At 39.4% G+C, this 14,083-nt stretch overlaps 1 protein-coding gene across 1 annotated transcript; it reads right to left on the bottom strand.

Moving 5' to 3' along the window:
* Positions 1-89: 89 nt before the first annotated feature.
* Positions 90-11,838, bottom strand: slc30a7 (solute carrier family 30 member 7). Its single transcript, XM_080887966.1, has 11 exons — positions 11,681-11,838; positions 11,302-11,403; positions 9,636-9,749; positions 9,463-9,550; positions 8,033-8,162; positions 7,050-7,268; positions 6,504-6,554; positions 5,053-5,188; positions 1,278-1,368; positions 688-837; positions 90-507 (listed from the first exon to the last, which is right to left on the bottom strand). The coding sequence occupies exons 1-11, from the start codon at positions 11,758-11,760 to the stop codon at positions 460-462; spliced, it is 1,209 nt and encodes a 402-aa protein (XP_080744092.1). The 5' UTR covers positions 11,761-11,838; the 3' UTR covers positions 90-459.
* Between the last annotated feature and the right edge of the window lie 2,245 nt (positions 11,839-14,083).

Genomic DNA, 14,083 nt, shown 5'->3' with positions numbered 1-14,083 from the left:
TCAGTACTACAGATGTGATTATGAATAATCATTCTTAGAGAACCAGATTTATTTATTACAGCTGTAATAAATATTTATTTTTTAAAAAGAAAAAAAAAAAAAAAGGCTTAAATCCACTGGTCGGTCACATGGTTTGGCACATACAGAGTGACTTCACACGCACTGTCAACCAATCAAGTCTGAGCAGTGATGTCAGAGGTGCTGGAAGGGGCTCAGATTGTCTCATGTCAAAGGCACTTACCCATAATTCTTTGTGGGAGGGGCAGAATTTCCACTGTGAGCAGGATTATTATTATTATTTTTATTTTTAAGAAAGTGGGTGGGGCTGTTTTAGTTCATCAGTTCTGAGAGCCCTCCCCCTATTCCAGTCTGTGCTGTGGTGACTGTCGGGGTCAGAAGTCACCTGCAGAAGTAGACTGAATGCGATTGGTCCCAAGTGTAGTGGAATATTAGCAGCTTCTACATGGCAGCTGTGTCGATCTGAACATACAGCTGCCGAACTCCTGCCTGTGGAGACAAAACCATTCATCGTGGCTGAATACTATGTTGACATCCTACTACCATCAAACCATCAATACTGCTACTGAAAGTAAAGTTTGTAAGAATGGTGCTGCTGACACAACCCTACATCTACAACTTCAACTGCCACCAGGTACAGTGTACTTGAATGAAGCTGTGTTTAGGTACCTGCGTGAAGATGTGGTGTGTCTGGCTAAGGATCCAGCGGGTGTCAGCGTCAGGGGCGACCAGCAGCTTTAATGTTCCGATATAAACATCAGTACACAGAGTCCAGAAGTGAGGCTCCTGCAGATTATACACTCCCTGCAGTTGCTGCACCTGGCCACAACAAAACAAACATCAGACTTGTCCACTCCATTCAAGGGCTTGAGGTACAATTACCTTCTTAAATTAGTGCTACAATTGTTACTACTACTACTACTAAAACAAATGATTACTTACTAATGATAGTATCAAGAAATGTACAGTTTATACGCTAAAATACATATTTACAGAATCTATTCAGTGGCACCTTTGGTTTCTATTGTCATGAACTGCCAGAACCTGCAACAAGTAAAGAACTGGTTCTTATTCCACTAACTGCATCCTAAGACGATCTGTGCAAAATCAGACTTCCAGGAAATGCAGCTGCATACACTTTTAAATTATTAATTTGTCAAGTAACTGACAAAGTACATCAAAATCTAACTTTATGCTAAATACTGATGTTTGCTCAGTTCCTACCTCTTCTTTGAACATTGAGTATGGTCACTACTCACCCTCTGGTAGCACTCTGGTAGGGCATGGTCTAGTGAAAATGGAGTTCTCTGCATTAGAATCCCAATAGACTCCTTCAGTAACGGTACCACACTGAGGATCAAATGATAGAAGAGAGAAAGTTTAGAAAGTAGAGAGTCTTGTTTTTTTTTAGTTACATTGTGCCAGTTCCTAACAACAGCCACCTCACGGCACTCTGCATTGTAAGACCCCACAATTTTGGAGAAAAACATTCCAGCAGTCAGACTATGAGTAAGCAGTGACAGAATCAAGGAAGAACTCCCCTTTAACACAAGGAAAACTCCAGCAGAACCAGGATCAGGAGACAAAAGTCAAAGATGTAACATAACAGGAAAACAAGGGAGGACAAAAAAAAAAAAAAAAAACTTGCAATACTGTTCCACTGCTGTGCAAGAATACACTTGTGCAAACATCCATGCCACTAGTCAACTAATTTTGAAATCATAGTCCAAGTCCAAGTTGTGGTGCATGTACCATGAACCACAGTTCAAAATTGTAGAGATTCTTAAGATGGGTCCGAGTTTAACTCATTTGCAGAATCTGTAGATTTACAACTGAAGTTCAGCTCCATGATGAGTTTGACTTTCCAGCTGCAGAAACCTGATACCTGCAGTTATGTGAAGGCCTCTCAGCTAACCACAGCACCACTCTGCTGACTCTTTAAATTGGCAGCTGTGCTCACTTCCAGCATATCAAACCACATCAGCACACATGAACTCCATTTATCTTGGATTTCTGGGAAATCTGACCACTGCATTCACATTCAGAAGACCAGCGATTCGAGAACAGACTCCAGGACTGTATAAAGGACAATACCAGTGGTTTGGCATGTTGGCTTCCATTAAATACTAATTGGACATTCTTTACATTAGTGGAAACCATTTTCCAAAGAGTCTGTCAGTTTTTGATTGATTTTCTTTCTTCCAGGCAGATGTTGTTTCCAGCTTGTTTTTCTCTGGAATTCGACTTTAGAGCTGAAACCTGATTGATAATCCATAAGCTCTAGTAGTCAATGAGGAGGATCTGTAAGATGTTAAGGAATGTCTGCTATCATCTGAAGGAAATGAGCTTCTCTAACATATGTTTCTGATAAGACAAAGTTACACATCATGAGCACTACTAAAGAATGTAAAATACTTAAGAGATCATTAAAAGAGAAACCAAAAAAAAAAGGTTCTCACAGTCCTGCAGTGACTTCAGGCCTGAATCTGGGTTTTCATTATTAGAGAGTGGTTCACTTCTTTTTGGCGTACATCACTGTTATGCCACAGACCAGATCCGACCCAAGAACAGTTCATGTTCCAGATAGGAAAATGTGAAGTAATCACCCACTGACCCATCAGCTCCCTTAGATCTTCGGGTGGATACAGTTACTGCCTAAAAGTTTTAAAGACCAAGTATTTGCCTTTAACTGATGGAAATTAAGTAATATAGATTACTGGGTGGTAAGGTGGAACAGTGGTTAGCGTTGCTGTTTCACAGGAAGAAGGTTCCTGGCTTGAATCTTTGCTTAGGCTTTCCTATGAGTAATGTTAGCTTAATTTGTGATTTTAAATTGGTCATGGATATGAGGTCAAGTGCTTATGATATAGAGAATACAATGGTTAATAACTTTAATTTAAAGCACTCCGAGTGGTCAGCAAGACTAGAAGAGTCCTTTATAAAGGCTCAAAAGCACTATATAAAACTCATGGAAGGGAATATTACTTGCTGTTAAATGTTCATAGAAACTGAGCATTTAACAGTGTTTCCTGAAAACCCTCGTCTTATCACTTCATGATAACATTTAAATTTACAATAAATAATTACACAGCAGTGCAGAGTAGTTTTAGTCACAGTAGATGTCTTTCTTAAAGTGCTGTAACTAAGTTTAAGGATATAATCATCCACAGTTATCTTCTTCAATTCCTTGTACCAACACAGAGCAGAGCAGCTGCACTAACACTACTCCAACAGAGGTCGATTATCTCGTTAATAATTTTACCCCTTCACTACGTATGACTCTGGATGCTGTAGCTCCTGTGAAAAAGACAGCCTGACTAGTATTTGACTCCCTGGTATAACCCTCAAAAGCGCACCTTAAAGTAGACAACTCAAAAGCTGGAGAGAAAATGGCATATCACAAATTTAGAAGATGATCATTTAGCCTGGAGGAATAGTTTGCCGCTTTATAAAAAACCCTCCGTAAAGCTAGAACAGCTTGATTGATTGATTGAAGAAAATAAGAACGACCCTAGGTTTCTCCTCAGCACTGAAGTCAGGCTGACAAAAAGTCAGAGCTCTGTTGAGTCAGCCAGTCCCTTGACGTTGACTAGCAATGACTTCATGAATTTCTTGACAAATAAACTTTACAGTCCATGTACTGATCTTAAAACGGAACACCTACACTGTGCTTCCTGACCCCACATCAAATTTGCACGTAGAATAAAGTTTTTGTTTGATATTTGTTTGATATTTAATCTCAAAACAGCTCTGAGTCTGCAGCAAAGGATCTAAACTGAAATTGTCAGGAGCAGGTTGTGTTCAGAGTTTTAGTTTAAAAATCAGCTGGGAGTGCCACATTTTCACTGTTTCTTTTATTTACGGCAGGTTTTAAGCTTATTATAGATTCTCTGCTAGGGGAATATGTTTTATATGTGCAGCTTCTTAAGCTGTTCCTTTCTAAAACCGTTGGGTGAAGCTCAAACTGTGTGCCGCACTGTTAAAGGAAGGTCTGTTTATTCATTTGGTGAATTTGAAAATGTATAAATGTTGTTATATGTGATTCTAATCTGCTGAAACACAGGACACACATCAAGTTAATCAAATTAAATTGTTCAAAATTAATTTCACTTTGATATGCATCAAACTGAGGGAATTTTCACATCTAATTTATCAGGCTGGGATACTACTGGGATGATACTGGGACAGTAAGTTTCACAGCTCAAATGTGCAGCCATCATCTTAGAAATCAACAGCAGCACTGAGAGAAAACTCCGTGATAAAATAATTAACTAGAATTAAAATGTTTATTTCACTGCACTGTGCACTAAATCATCCGATCATGGGCATGTACACACATGTATTCGGGTGTCTTCTACTGTGCGTATTTTGCCCTGTTACTGTCCCCAAGTGGTCGCAGCAGGTCGCTGCCTCTCCCTGAGTCCATTTCTGCCAGAGGTCTTTCCTGTTAAAAGGGAGCTTATCCTTCTCACTGTCATCTGATTGTTCTGGTTTTCCCTCTACTACTGTAGGGTCTTTAACTTGCAATATAAAGCACTTTGAGGCAACTGTTGTGACACTATGTAAATGAAACTGAATATAAAATACCAGAGTAAAAAAAAGGCACAGTATTACTGTCCAGACCAATACTGGCTGATCAAATCACTTTACGAATTACTGGCAATTTCTGCTGTAGCGTTAAGTCTAGGCCACAGTTTTTGTATTCTCAGTAACACAAAAAAATCATCACTTCAGTATAAGAAATAATAATAATAGCATCAATATAAGGACTCACATATGTCAGCAAATCGCTGACCACAATGACGTGAGGGGCATGCACATAGAAGTTGAAAAAAGTCCAGCATTTTATTTGTTTCTATCAGCTGGCAGCATGTGTAAAACACCAGCACATACTTAACCCATATGCACTAGCACACGCAGAAATGGCAGCAACGACGGCAGCCATTTCTGTAGGTTACATCATAGCTCTACGTAAATTCCCTGGCCAAGGCTAAATCAGACATTAAACAGTAAGAAGTGATAAGGAAGTATCACCTGACTCCAATGAGGATGGCGATCAGCATGGAGCAGATGGGATCGGCAATCATTAGATCATATTTCTGCATCAGCAGAGCGGAGATGATCACACCGACACTGCCCAAAGTGTCTGCAATAATATGCAACAGGACTCCTGGAACACAAAGATACAACACACATCGATACAGTTTTGATACATAGTCATCAGAATACAACAAGTTCAGACTAGTTTATGTAAGACAATGAAAAAGATACTAAAATAGGTTAAAAAAATAAGTGCAGAAACTAATAATTCTAAATGGTTGGCATAAATTAAATTCTTCTAAAATACTACAAATCCAACTGTAAGTATAGTTACGAAATTAAGCTAAATAAAAAATAGAACAAACTGCTGCATGTACAGTGATGGAATCTAACATGTAGCGTGAAGTTCTCAAAGACTTACACTGGAGGAAATTTATAATTATACTCCTTCAGAGCTAGCTAGTAATAACTGTAGTTACTGTACACCACTGTTAAATCTGACAGAATTACTTTCACAAATGTGACTGCTCAGGAGGAGGAGGTACTTTAGCTCTTTACTTAAGTAAAAGGAGCAGTGCAAAAGTTTGAAAGCACTCTGGTTTAAGTCCTGATCACTATTTATTTCCACAAGAAGGGCCAGAGCAGTCTTTTCTGAGGCGGCTGAGGTCTTAACATCTGTCGGACAATGCTAAGCAGTTTCCAGAATTGTGCTGTGACCAGTGCCATCCTCTATTCTGTTGCATGCTGGGGCAGCAGGCTGACACTTGCAGATGCCAACGGACTCAACAAACCGATCCACAAGACCAGTAGTGTTGTGGGGTGGAGGTGGGCTCTCTTAAGATGGTGTCGACGAGGTGGATGTTGTCCAAGATAAGGACAATGCTGGACAATATCTCCCACCCACTTTATGACATGCTGGCCAGTCACAGGAGCACGTTCGGTAAGAAACTGAGATTACCCAAAATGCACCACTAAACGACACAGGAAATCATTCCTGCTTGTGATCCTCTTGCTGTACAATTCCTACATCTAAAGTACAAATAAACACTGCAATAGCACACACTTCCTATCACATCCTCTACAGAGAAAATAAAGTCGGTATGAAAGGGGGCACCATAATTTCAACTTTGTGTAACATACTGTGATAGTTATATATTAGAGCCATTTTAATTTATTAGAGATATTCTATAATATATTGTATTATTTAATATTGGTACTATTGCTATTATATGTATTAGTGTTCTTACTGTCTTGGAGCACATGTGACTACATAATTTTCTCGGGGATCAGAGGACAAATGTACAGGGTACCAAATGCTAAGATGATGAGGATGCTATGTACTGCATGCTCAGAAGACACAGCGCTTTGGGAGCACTTTGGGAACGCCCCTCCACCCCAGTAGTTTAGTGTAGCACTGTGTGTGTGTGTGTGTGTTCATTTCTCACCCTGCAGGATCTGTTTGCTGGAGCCTTTTCCCGGCAGGTGTTGCAGTTCGTCTAAAAAGCAAAAAATAAATAAATAAATAAACGCAAAAAGTGAGGTTGGAGGAAGTCTGTACCACGCAGGTTTGTTTTACTACTAAATGAAAAACCGTGAGATTCTGATGGCAGTTTATTAAATCTACATGAGCATTCAAACATTTTTTTACAATATACCGTATTCACAAATTCACATACCATGCCTGTGCTAGATAGAAAGCTTTCTAACATTCACACACTGATGACGACACGGGCAGCACCTTTGGCATGCAGGCCGAGGCAGCCAGAGATCAAACCAACAATCATGTTCATGTTGTATAAAAATGACATCACGGGACGTGCGGCCACATTGCTATAATGACCCTCACGAGGTGGTCCTCAATTGTAATAGAAAATTAGCTGAGTCGAACTGAGCCAAGCCAATCTAAGTAGGTACTAATGGAAAAGGGCTAGAAGTGTCTAAATTGTGTTTGTGGCATTCTCATGCAGCATTTTCCTTTGTCAGACTCTCACCATTATAGTGTGGTTCCTCGTGTCCTCCATGACTGTGCCAATCTGCGTGTTTGTCGTGGTGGTGATGTCCTCCATGACTGTGGCAATCTGCATGTTTGTCGTGGTGGTGATGTCCTCCATGACTGTGGCAATCTGCATGTTTGTCGTGGTGGTGATGTCCTCCATGACCGTGACCGTGACTTGTGCTACCATTAAACAGAGAGTGACTGTGTCCGTGGTCTGAGGATGGAGAAGAAGACGTCAGACAAGCAAAGATCTGCAGTGAAGTTGTACAAGGCTGCACTCGACCTGTGAGGTTCTGCACAGATGTATCAATGTTCTAGTGGCATGCAGCAACGTTTAACTGAGCCTGAGTTTAGTTCACTTGATTTACAGAGGGTCTACAGAGTTGCAGAGTCCCTATAAAAAGCTTCGAACATCTACCAGGTTTACAATATCAAAGTTTTAGAGACCTGCTTTAGTGTTTGGGTCTGCAGAACACATTTTAGAGAGTTGCAACAATAATGTAAAAATGAGACGTGTGGTTACATGTTGTATAGTTGCACTCAGATGCCTGATCTGTACAGGCTCTACTTGATTGAACAAAAGAAGCTATGAGGGTTCCACTCCAATAATGTCATTTATTTATTCCCAACTCCATTACAATGAGGCTTTTATGTGTAAAGCCCAGGAATCCATGAAAAATGTAGGATATAATGCTGGGTAGTTGACACTAAAGATGCCATATTCTAATTTGGCTGAGGTATGACTAAAACTTTCTGTGGAAAATGGCTGGTGAAGGTACAGCGTAACCGCAAACCTTTCTAACACCCCATGTTGTATCTGCGCTCTAGAAATGTAACTACACACTGGCATCAGTGCAGCCCGCACAGCTATGAATGCTGAAAACAACATCATTTTCACTGGATCCAAACTGCGGAATCGACTCAAAGCACTTCAAGAGCGGCAGAGACACTCTAGGCTCAATCCTTCAGGTGTATTACCTCCCTCTCCATGTGAGTGCCCATGTCCTCCATGCTGGAACGCAAAGATCCCGACCAGGTTCACCAGCAGACCGGCTACAGAGACAGGAAGCAGCCGCTCATGGTGAACATCTGGAGGCTCTAGAGCTCTCTGACAAACAGAGACAGATGGTCACATGCTGGCAGGCGTATTTTCACTAAATTTCAGCATGCCCTGTTAAAGCTTAAGGTTATGTAACTACAAGAGTAAAAATGATTTGTTTCTACCCCAACTTTTGCAGTATTAGGAGAACTGATACAGCACACATGATCAGATGCAAAAACCTACACAAGGGACTCATTGTTCTTACCTTGTTTAATCAACTGGGTGATCTACTGTATATACTCTTGTTATATACTCAACAAAAGGCAAGTCTGACTGTGCTGTCCGATTTGTTGTTGTTGTTATAATAAATCCATCTATTCTCTTCCACTTATCCAATTCAGCATCACAGGGGGATGAAGCCTCATCTCAGCTGCCACAGAGTGAGACGAAGGGTACACCCTGGCAATTTAGAATCACCAATTAAACTAACCCAACTAATTGCATGTCTTTGGACTATGGTCCTTTTAGTAGAAATGGGTAGGGGATAACTGTTCTTGAGTACTGGTACTGAATATATTATTTGGCTCATCTGATAAAAGGATTTCTTCTGCTGAAGACTGACGGATGCGACTTTACTTCAGGTTAACTAAGCTCCATCATCATTCCTGCCATTATGTGTGTAATATGAAAAACCATGTAGTGAAATTTTGTTATTTCATTGATTTGATCAGTTTTTATGGACAGTGACAGGAAATTCTTTTTTCCTTACATGGGTGCTAATAAATTGCACATAAGAATTATTTCTAGACTGAAGTAGTACCTCTCTGACAGTAATGAATCAGGGTGTGCAGATGTCGCAGCCATAGCTGGTCAATGTCATTTAAGCCATTATTTAACCTCGTTTACAGTGAATAAACCTAATCCAGAAAAGATTTGACTCAGAGTCAAAGAAAGATTGTTCGACTGGTTCTCACAGCAACCAATCAAACAATCTCATCAAATCGAAGGCTTTCTCCCTATAGGCTTCCATCCGCATGAAACTATTGATGCTGATGTTAAAGCTTTATGATTTTCATATCAGTAGACTGATCCCAAGTTGCTCTCTGATGCATTCAATGTAGTGTGAATGTTAGATACAAAGCACTTAGGTGTAGAAAAAAGCATTTGTGTCAATGGGTGAATGAGGCATGTTGTATAAAGCATTTTGAGTGCTCGAGTACAGAAAAACAAAAGAAGAACCACAAGAACCAGTTCTTTTAATCCATTATGTTGGCCTACTTGTAATGCTATAACAGGCACTGCATAATAAGCAGACACACCTTGTAGATGTGATGGTTAAACTTAGGTAAAGTGGCAAATGTGTTACCTCAACTCCTTCCGAGAAAATGAAGAAAGCAGTGAAGATGAGGAAGAGCCCATTGACAAAGCCTGCCAGAACCTCTGCTCTCACATAGCTGAGACACAGACAGGACACAGACGGATTAAACACACTGACTGTCAGTGAGAGACCAGAACAGAGCTCAGAGTGGATGTTCTCACCCGTAGGAGAAGCTATCGTTGGATCTCCACCTGGAGATGACGGAGGCTGCCAGACCTGCCAGCAGGGCAGTGCAGTCAAAAAACATGTGGAAAGAATCTGAGATCAGACCTAAACTGAACACATGACAAACATGTAAAGAGATTCATTAAGGAACAGGAGCATCTGAAAAGATTTTAATGCTGCCGCAGATAAAACGACGTAAAAACGTCGTTTTATCTGCGGCACCCATCACCCTTTTCCTCTTTTTTTCTGTCACACATACACTACCAGTCAAAAGTTTGGACAAACCTTCTTATTTAATTGTTTTTGTTTATTTTCATGACTTTTAAATTGTAGATTCTCACTGAAGACATCAAAACTATGAATGAACACATTTGGAATTATGTAGCAAACAAAGAAAATGTGAAATAACTCTAAACATGTTTTACATTTTAGATTCAAAATAGCCACAGTTTTCTTTGATTACGGCTTTGCACACTCTTGGCATTCCCTCGATGAGTTTCATGAGGTTGTCACCTGAAATGGTTTTCCAACAGTCTTGAAGGAGTTCACAGAGAGGCTGAGATCTCTTCTCCTTGTTACGTTTCCTTAGTAGTGGTTTCTTAGTAGCTATTTGACCATAAAGCCCTGATGTGAGACTTTGATATTAGATAAAATGAATATTGATAAAGTTTACCTTTATGTGTAGAATCTGAATATCGCAAAATATTTTAAAAAATTGCAATAATATCGTATCGTACGTTAAGTATTGTGATAATATCGTATCGAGGGATGTATGGTGATTCCCACCTCTAGTGGATACCCCCTAATATGGTCATTTCTGGCACACAGGTTTGGCTGTGAGCACAGATCCACCCACATGCTGCTCAAAACTTCTGTTTGCCAATCAAAAGTTTAAAGGGAGAGCAGCAGGAGGAATGAAGCAGCTTTTTTCAGACAATGGATGAAGTCCCAATGTAAGTCAAACAGGACTATTTTGAAATGTGGCTTTTGTTAAATTCAAGAATCAATAAAATGGAGCTGGAAATGAGCAGAATAGCTCCACTTAAAAAATATATTTAAGACATGCGGAAATATTCTTTGCAAGAACGGGGAGCTCTGTTCCCTGCACATGTCCAAACCATCTGAGCCTTTCCCATGCAGCTGTGCTTCAGCGCTGGAATATTTTGAGTTTGGAAAGGCTGACTGATGATTTAATCCCTTACTTTTTCACTCTATTACTAGTTAATATTGTTCATTTTCCATCAGGTCACAGTATTTTCTCTCTGTAAATCCTGAAATAGTCAAAACGAATCATTCTTAGGTATAGACAGACAAATATTTATTCCCCTTTTCTTCTTCTGTTAACAGTAATAACAACAACAACGATGATAATAATAATAATAATAATAATAATAATAATAATAATAATAATGATTTGCTATTCATTTTGGGGGTATTTTTCAGGATGCACTTTTAGAAATATTGGGAAGATTTGGAAAGTTTGTGTAGTGTGGGTTGTGTATCTGCTGGCTAATGGCAACTTCTGCTTTCAGGTTAAAGACGTCCGACACTAACACACTCTGGCTTCCTCCATGCTAACACGAACACATACGTGGCACATCCTGAAAACAGCAGATTACACACACACGTACACTGCCTGATGCTAACGCTATGTTAGCCTACCTGTTACTCCAGATACCATACGTTAACTCCACAAAGGCGAAGGACAGGTTCAGACATAGGAAGAAGAACAGATTTCTGGAAGTTTTATCGGCGAGGATAGACCTACAAAAAGCACACAACAGTATGAAAACCAGCAGCACAGATCATAGCATGAGCCACAGACCGCAGACAAATCCCTGTCATCAACTCCTAGAAATTATATATACGTATAACTGTCGTTCAAGAACAAACCCTGAAGGCTGACAATCTTATAAAAAACATTTAATGCAGAGGAAGCTAACAGTGGCACAGATTCATTTAGGCTAGCCGGCCAGCAATAGGCTAGCAGCTTATCATTAGATGGCTCCCTTTTAGCCGCTATTAGCAGTGCGAAGATTACCTGAACCATCCGGAGAGTTTCAGCAGCAGGTTATACTTGGTCGGCTTATACTCGTCGTCTTTAATAGATAATGGTAACATTTTCACAACTGGAGACACACACTCACACACTCACACACTCACTTGATAGTTTAGCTACGGAATGCTAACTGTCAATTTCCGGTTTGTGAGATTTCACAATAAGGCGTCATTGCTGTCACAGTTTGTGCTCGCCTGCCATAAGTAATGTTGAAATGATGATGATGAAGATGATGATGATGATGATGAAGATGAAGAGTACTATTATAATTATTGTCATTATGAATAGTAATAATAATAATAATAATAATAATAATAATAATAATAATAATAATGATAAATCAACTACACTGCAGTTTTGGAGAGATCACAACAATCACAATGGGATTTCTGTTATTGCTTTGTTGCTTGTTGCTAAAAATAAACAAATTTGGTGATATATAGTTTGGCTAAAACGAGTGGGAGACAATGGATAGTATAGAGCAGTTAATGTGTGAGCAGGTGAGTAGTGAGCAGGGGCGCTATAAAGTGGAGAAAAGTGATTCTAAGGGTTTGGCAACAAAGAATAGCATACAGCCAGGGTCTGACCCCACTTCCCCCTTTCTTATTTTGGTCCAGGTGCACGCGTACTGGTGGCTCAGTTAAAAGGGAAGACTGGATTTCAAAAAAGAAAAGAGGGACAAGTGGAAATTAAACTCATAGCGAAGTCCATACGAAAGAAATTGCTTAACTTTCCTGTTATTATTTAGTTTCATTTCTAATAGAAAACAATGTGTTTGAGTTGTTTTAGCATGTATTTGGTGCAGGCAGACTTTTGTACATATGTATACTAACAGATCAAACCTTTGGCTCAGGGTTAGCTGTACCACTCCCATCTCCACATATCCACACTACTGACCAATACTGAAGCAGTAAAAGAATTACCTTTGTAACATTTTATAGATGAGAATTTAAATTTTCTTCCTTCCAAAAATCTATGGCCTCAAATCCCTGGTGATTTTTACGCTAAAACAGAGATGTTACTGTTGTTTATCTAAAATTAACTTATTGAAAAATTAAAACACAACTTTTTTCATCCATCTTTAGGATGAATGAAAATTCAAATCAAGAATCAAGAAATTACCTGGAAGGTAATATCTTTACAACCAACCAGTCCTTCCTGTTACACACCAGTATGTGTAAACTCACAGTATTTTAAACTGTGAATGGCACCTCACATACTTGAAGCTGTGATGATTTTCCTTTAGAATTCATTGAGGCATGAATAGGAATTAAATAAATTAATCAAAAATATTTGTGTTTTCACATGTCTATATTCAAAATCACAGATGTTCAATCTGTGTATACACGTGTGTGTTGATTATTAGACAAGGCAGACATCACGTATGGAGTTTATATTTTCTTTTTAAATAACTGTCATGTCTGGCAGCTCTTGCAATCAGATTCATCATCTGAATACACTGTTGTGTCAAACATATTTGCTTTTCCAAGATAAGTTTATAGGATCCTATTGTTTGTGATTTTCTTTTCTTTTATGTATTCATTTCCTACTATTTACTACTATGTAATATGACGAAGCCAGAGTTGACGGGCAGGAAGAAGAGTGAAAAGAGAGACAATACATGAAAAGATAAGAATAAGAGGACAGATCACAAGTAGAAAAACCCAATCGGTCTTTAACCTGCACCTGTAAGGAAAAAAAACAGAAAAACATACAGCACTTAAAAATAAAGAAAATAAAGAAAAAGGAAAAGAAGAATATGAGCAATGCGCAGCAACCCAGAATACTAAAGGCCTGAGGCCACACACACCCCACAACAGGAGAAGAAGTGAGGCTGCAGACAGATCACTAACAGCTAAAGGGAAGAGAGGGCAGCACTGCACTGTCATAAAGCTCCTAGCCTGTCAATGAATATTTGAATCCAGCCTTTACATTACTGCCATCTTGTGCTTGCAGTTAGCTATTGTTGCCACTATTGTGCATATTTCATTTCACTGAAAAGCGTAGTCGTCTCTGTCTCTGAGGTTGTGTCCAACTATAGTTGACACTGACTGGAGTTGGCCAAGCTGAAGGGCCAGCAGCTATCTTCTGTTGGTTTGTGCATGCGCATTGTAGGTTAACCTCTGGCCTGACTGTAAACTAAAGAGAGACCAGAATGAGAGGCAAGTTGCTGCTGGTCTGCTTTCACTGCTCAGTTAGTACAATCTGCACTTTGTACGGACACAACAAGCATGATCAAGAAAGATAACCTTAGTGACTTATGATCGTAACAGATGAGTCTCATCTTGCTACCTACCTTGCCTAACATGTAGAGAAGATGGAGTGTGAATAAGTTGTTAATAATTCCTTTAAAAGCCACCATACACCACTGATATTAAGTAATAC

The sequence above is a fragment of the Rhamphochromis sp. 'chilingali' genome, assembly GCF_963969265.1.
Source record: "Rhamphochromis sp. 'chilingali' genome assembly, chromosome: 7".
In the NCBI taxonomy this organism is placed as follows: Eukaryota; Metazoa; Chordata; class Actinopteri; order Cichliformes; family Cichlidae; genus Rhamphochromis; species Rhamphochromis sp. 'chilingali'.
This window is presented reverse-complemented; position numbering and strand designations above follow the sequence as displayed.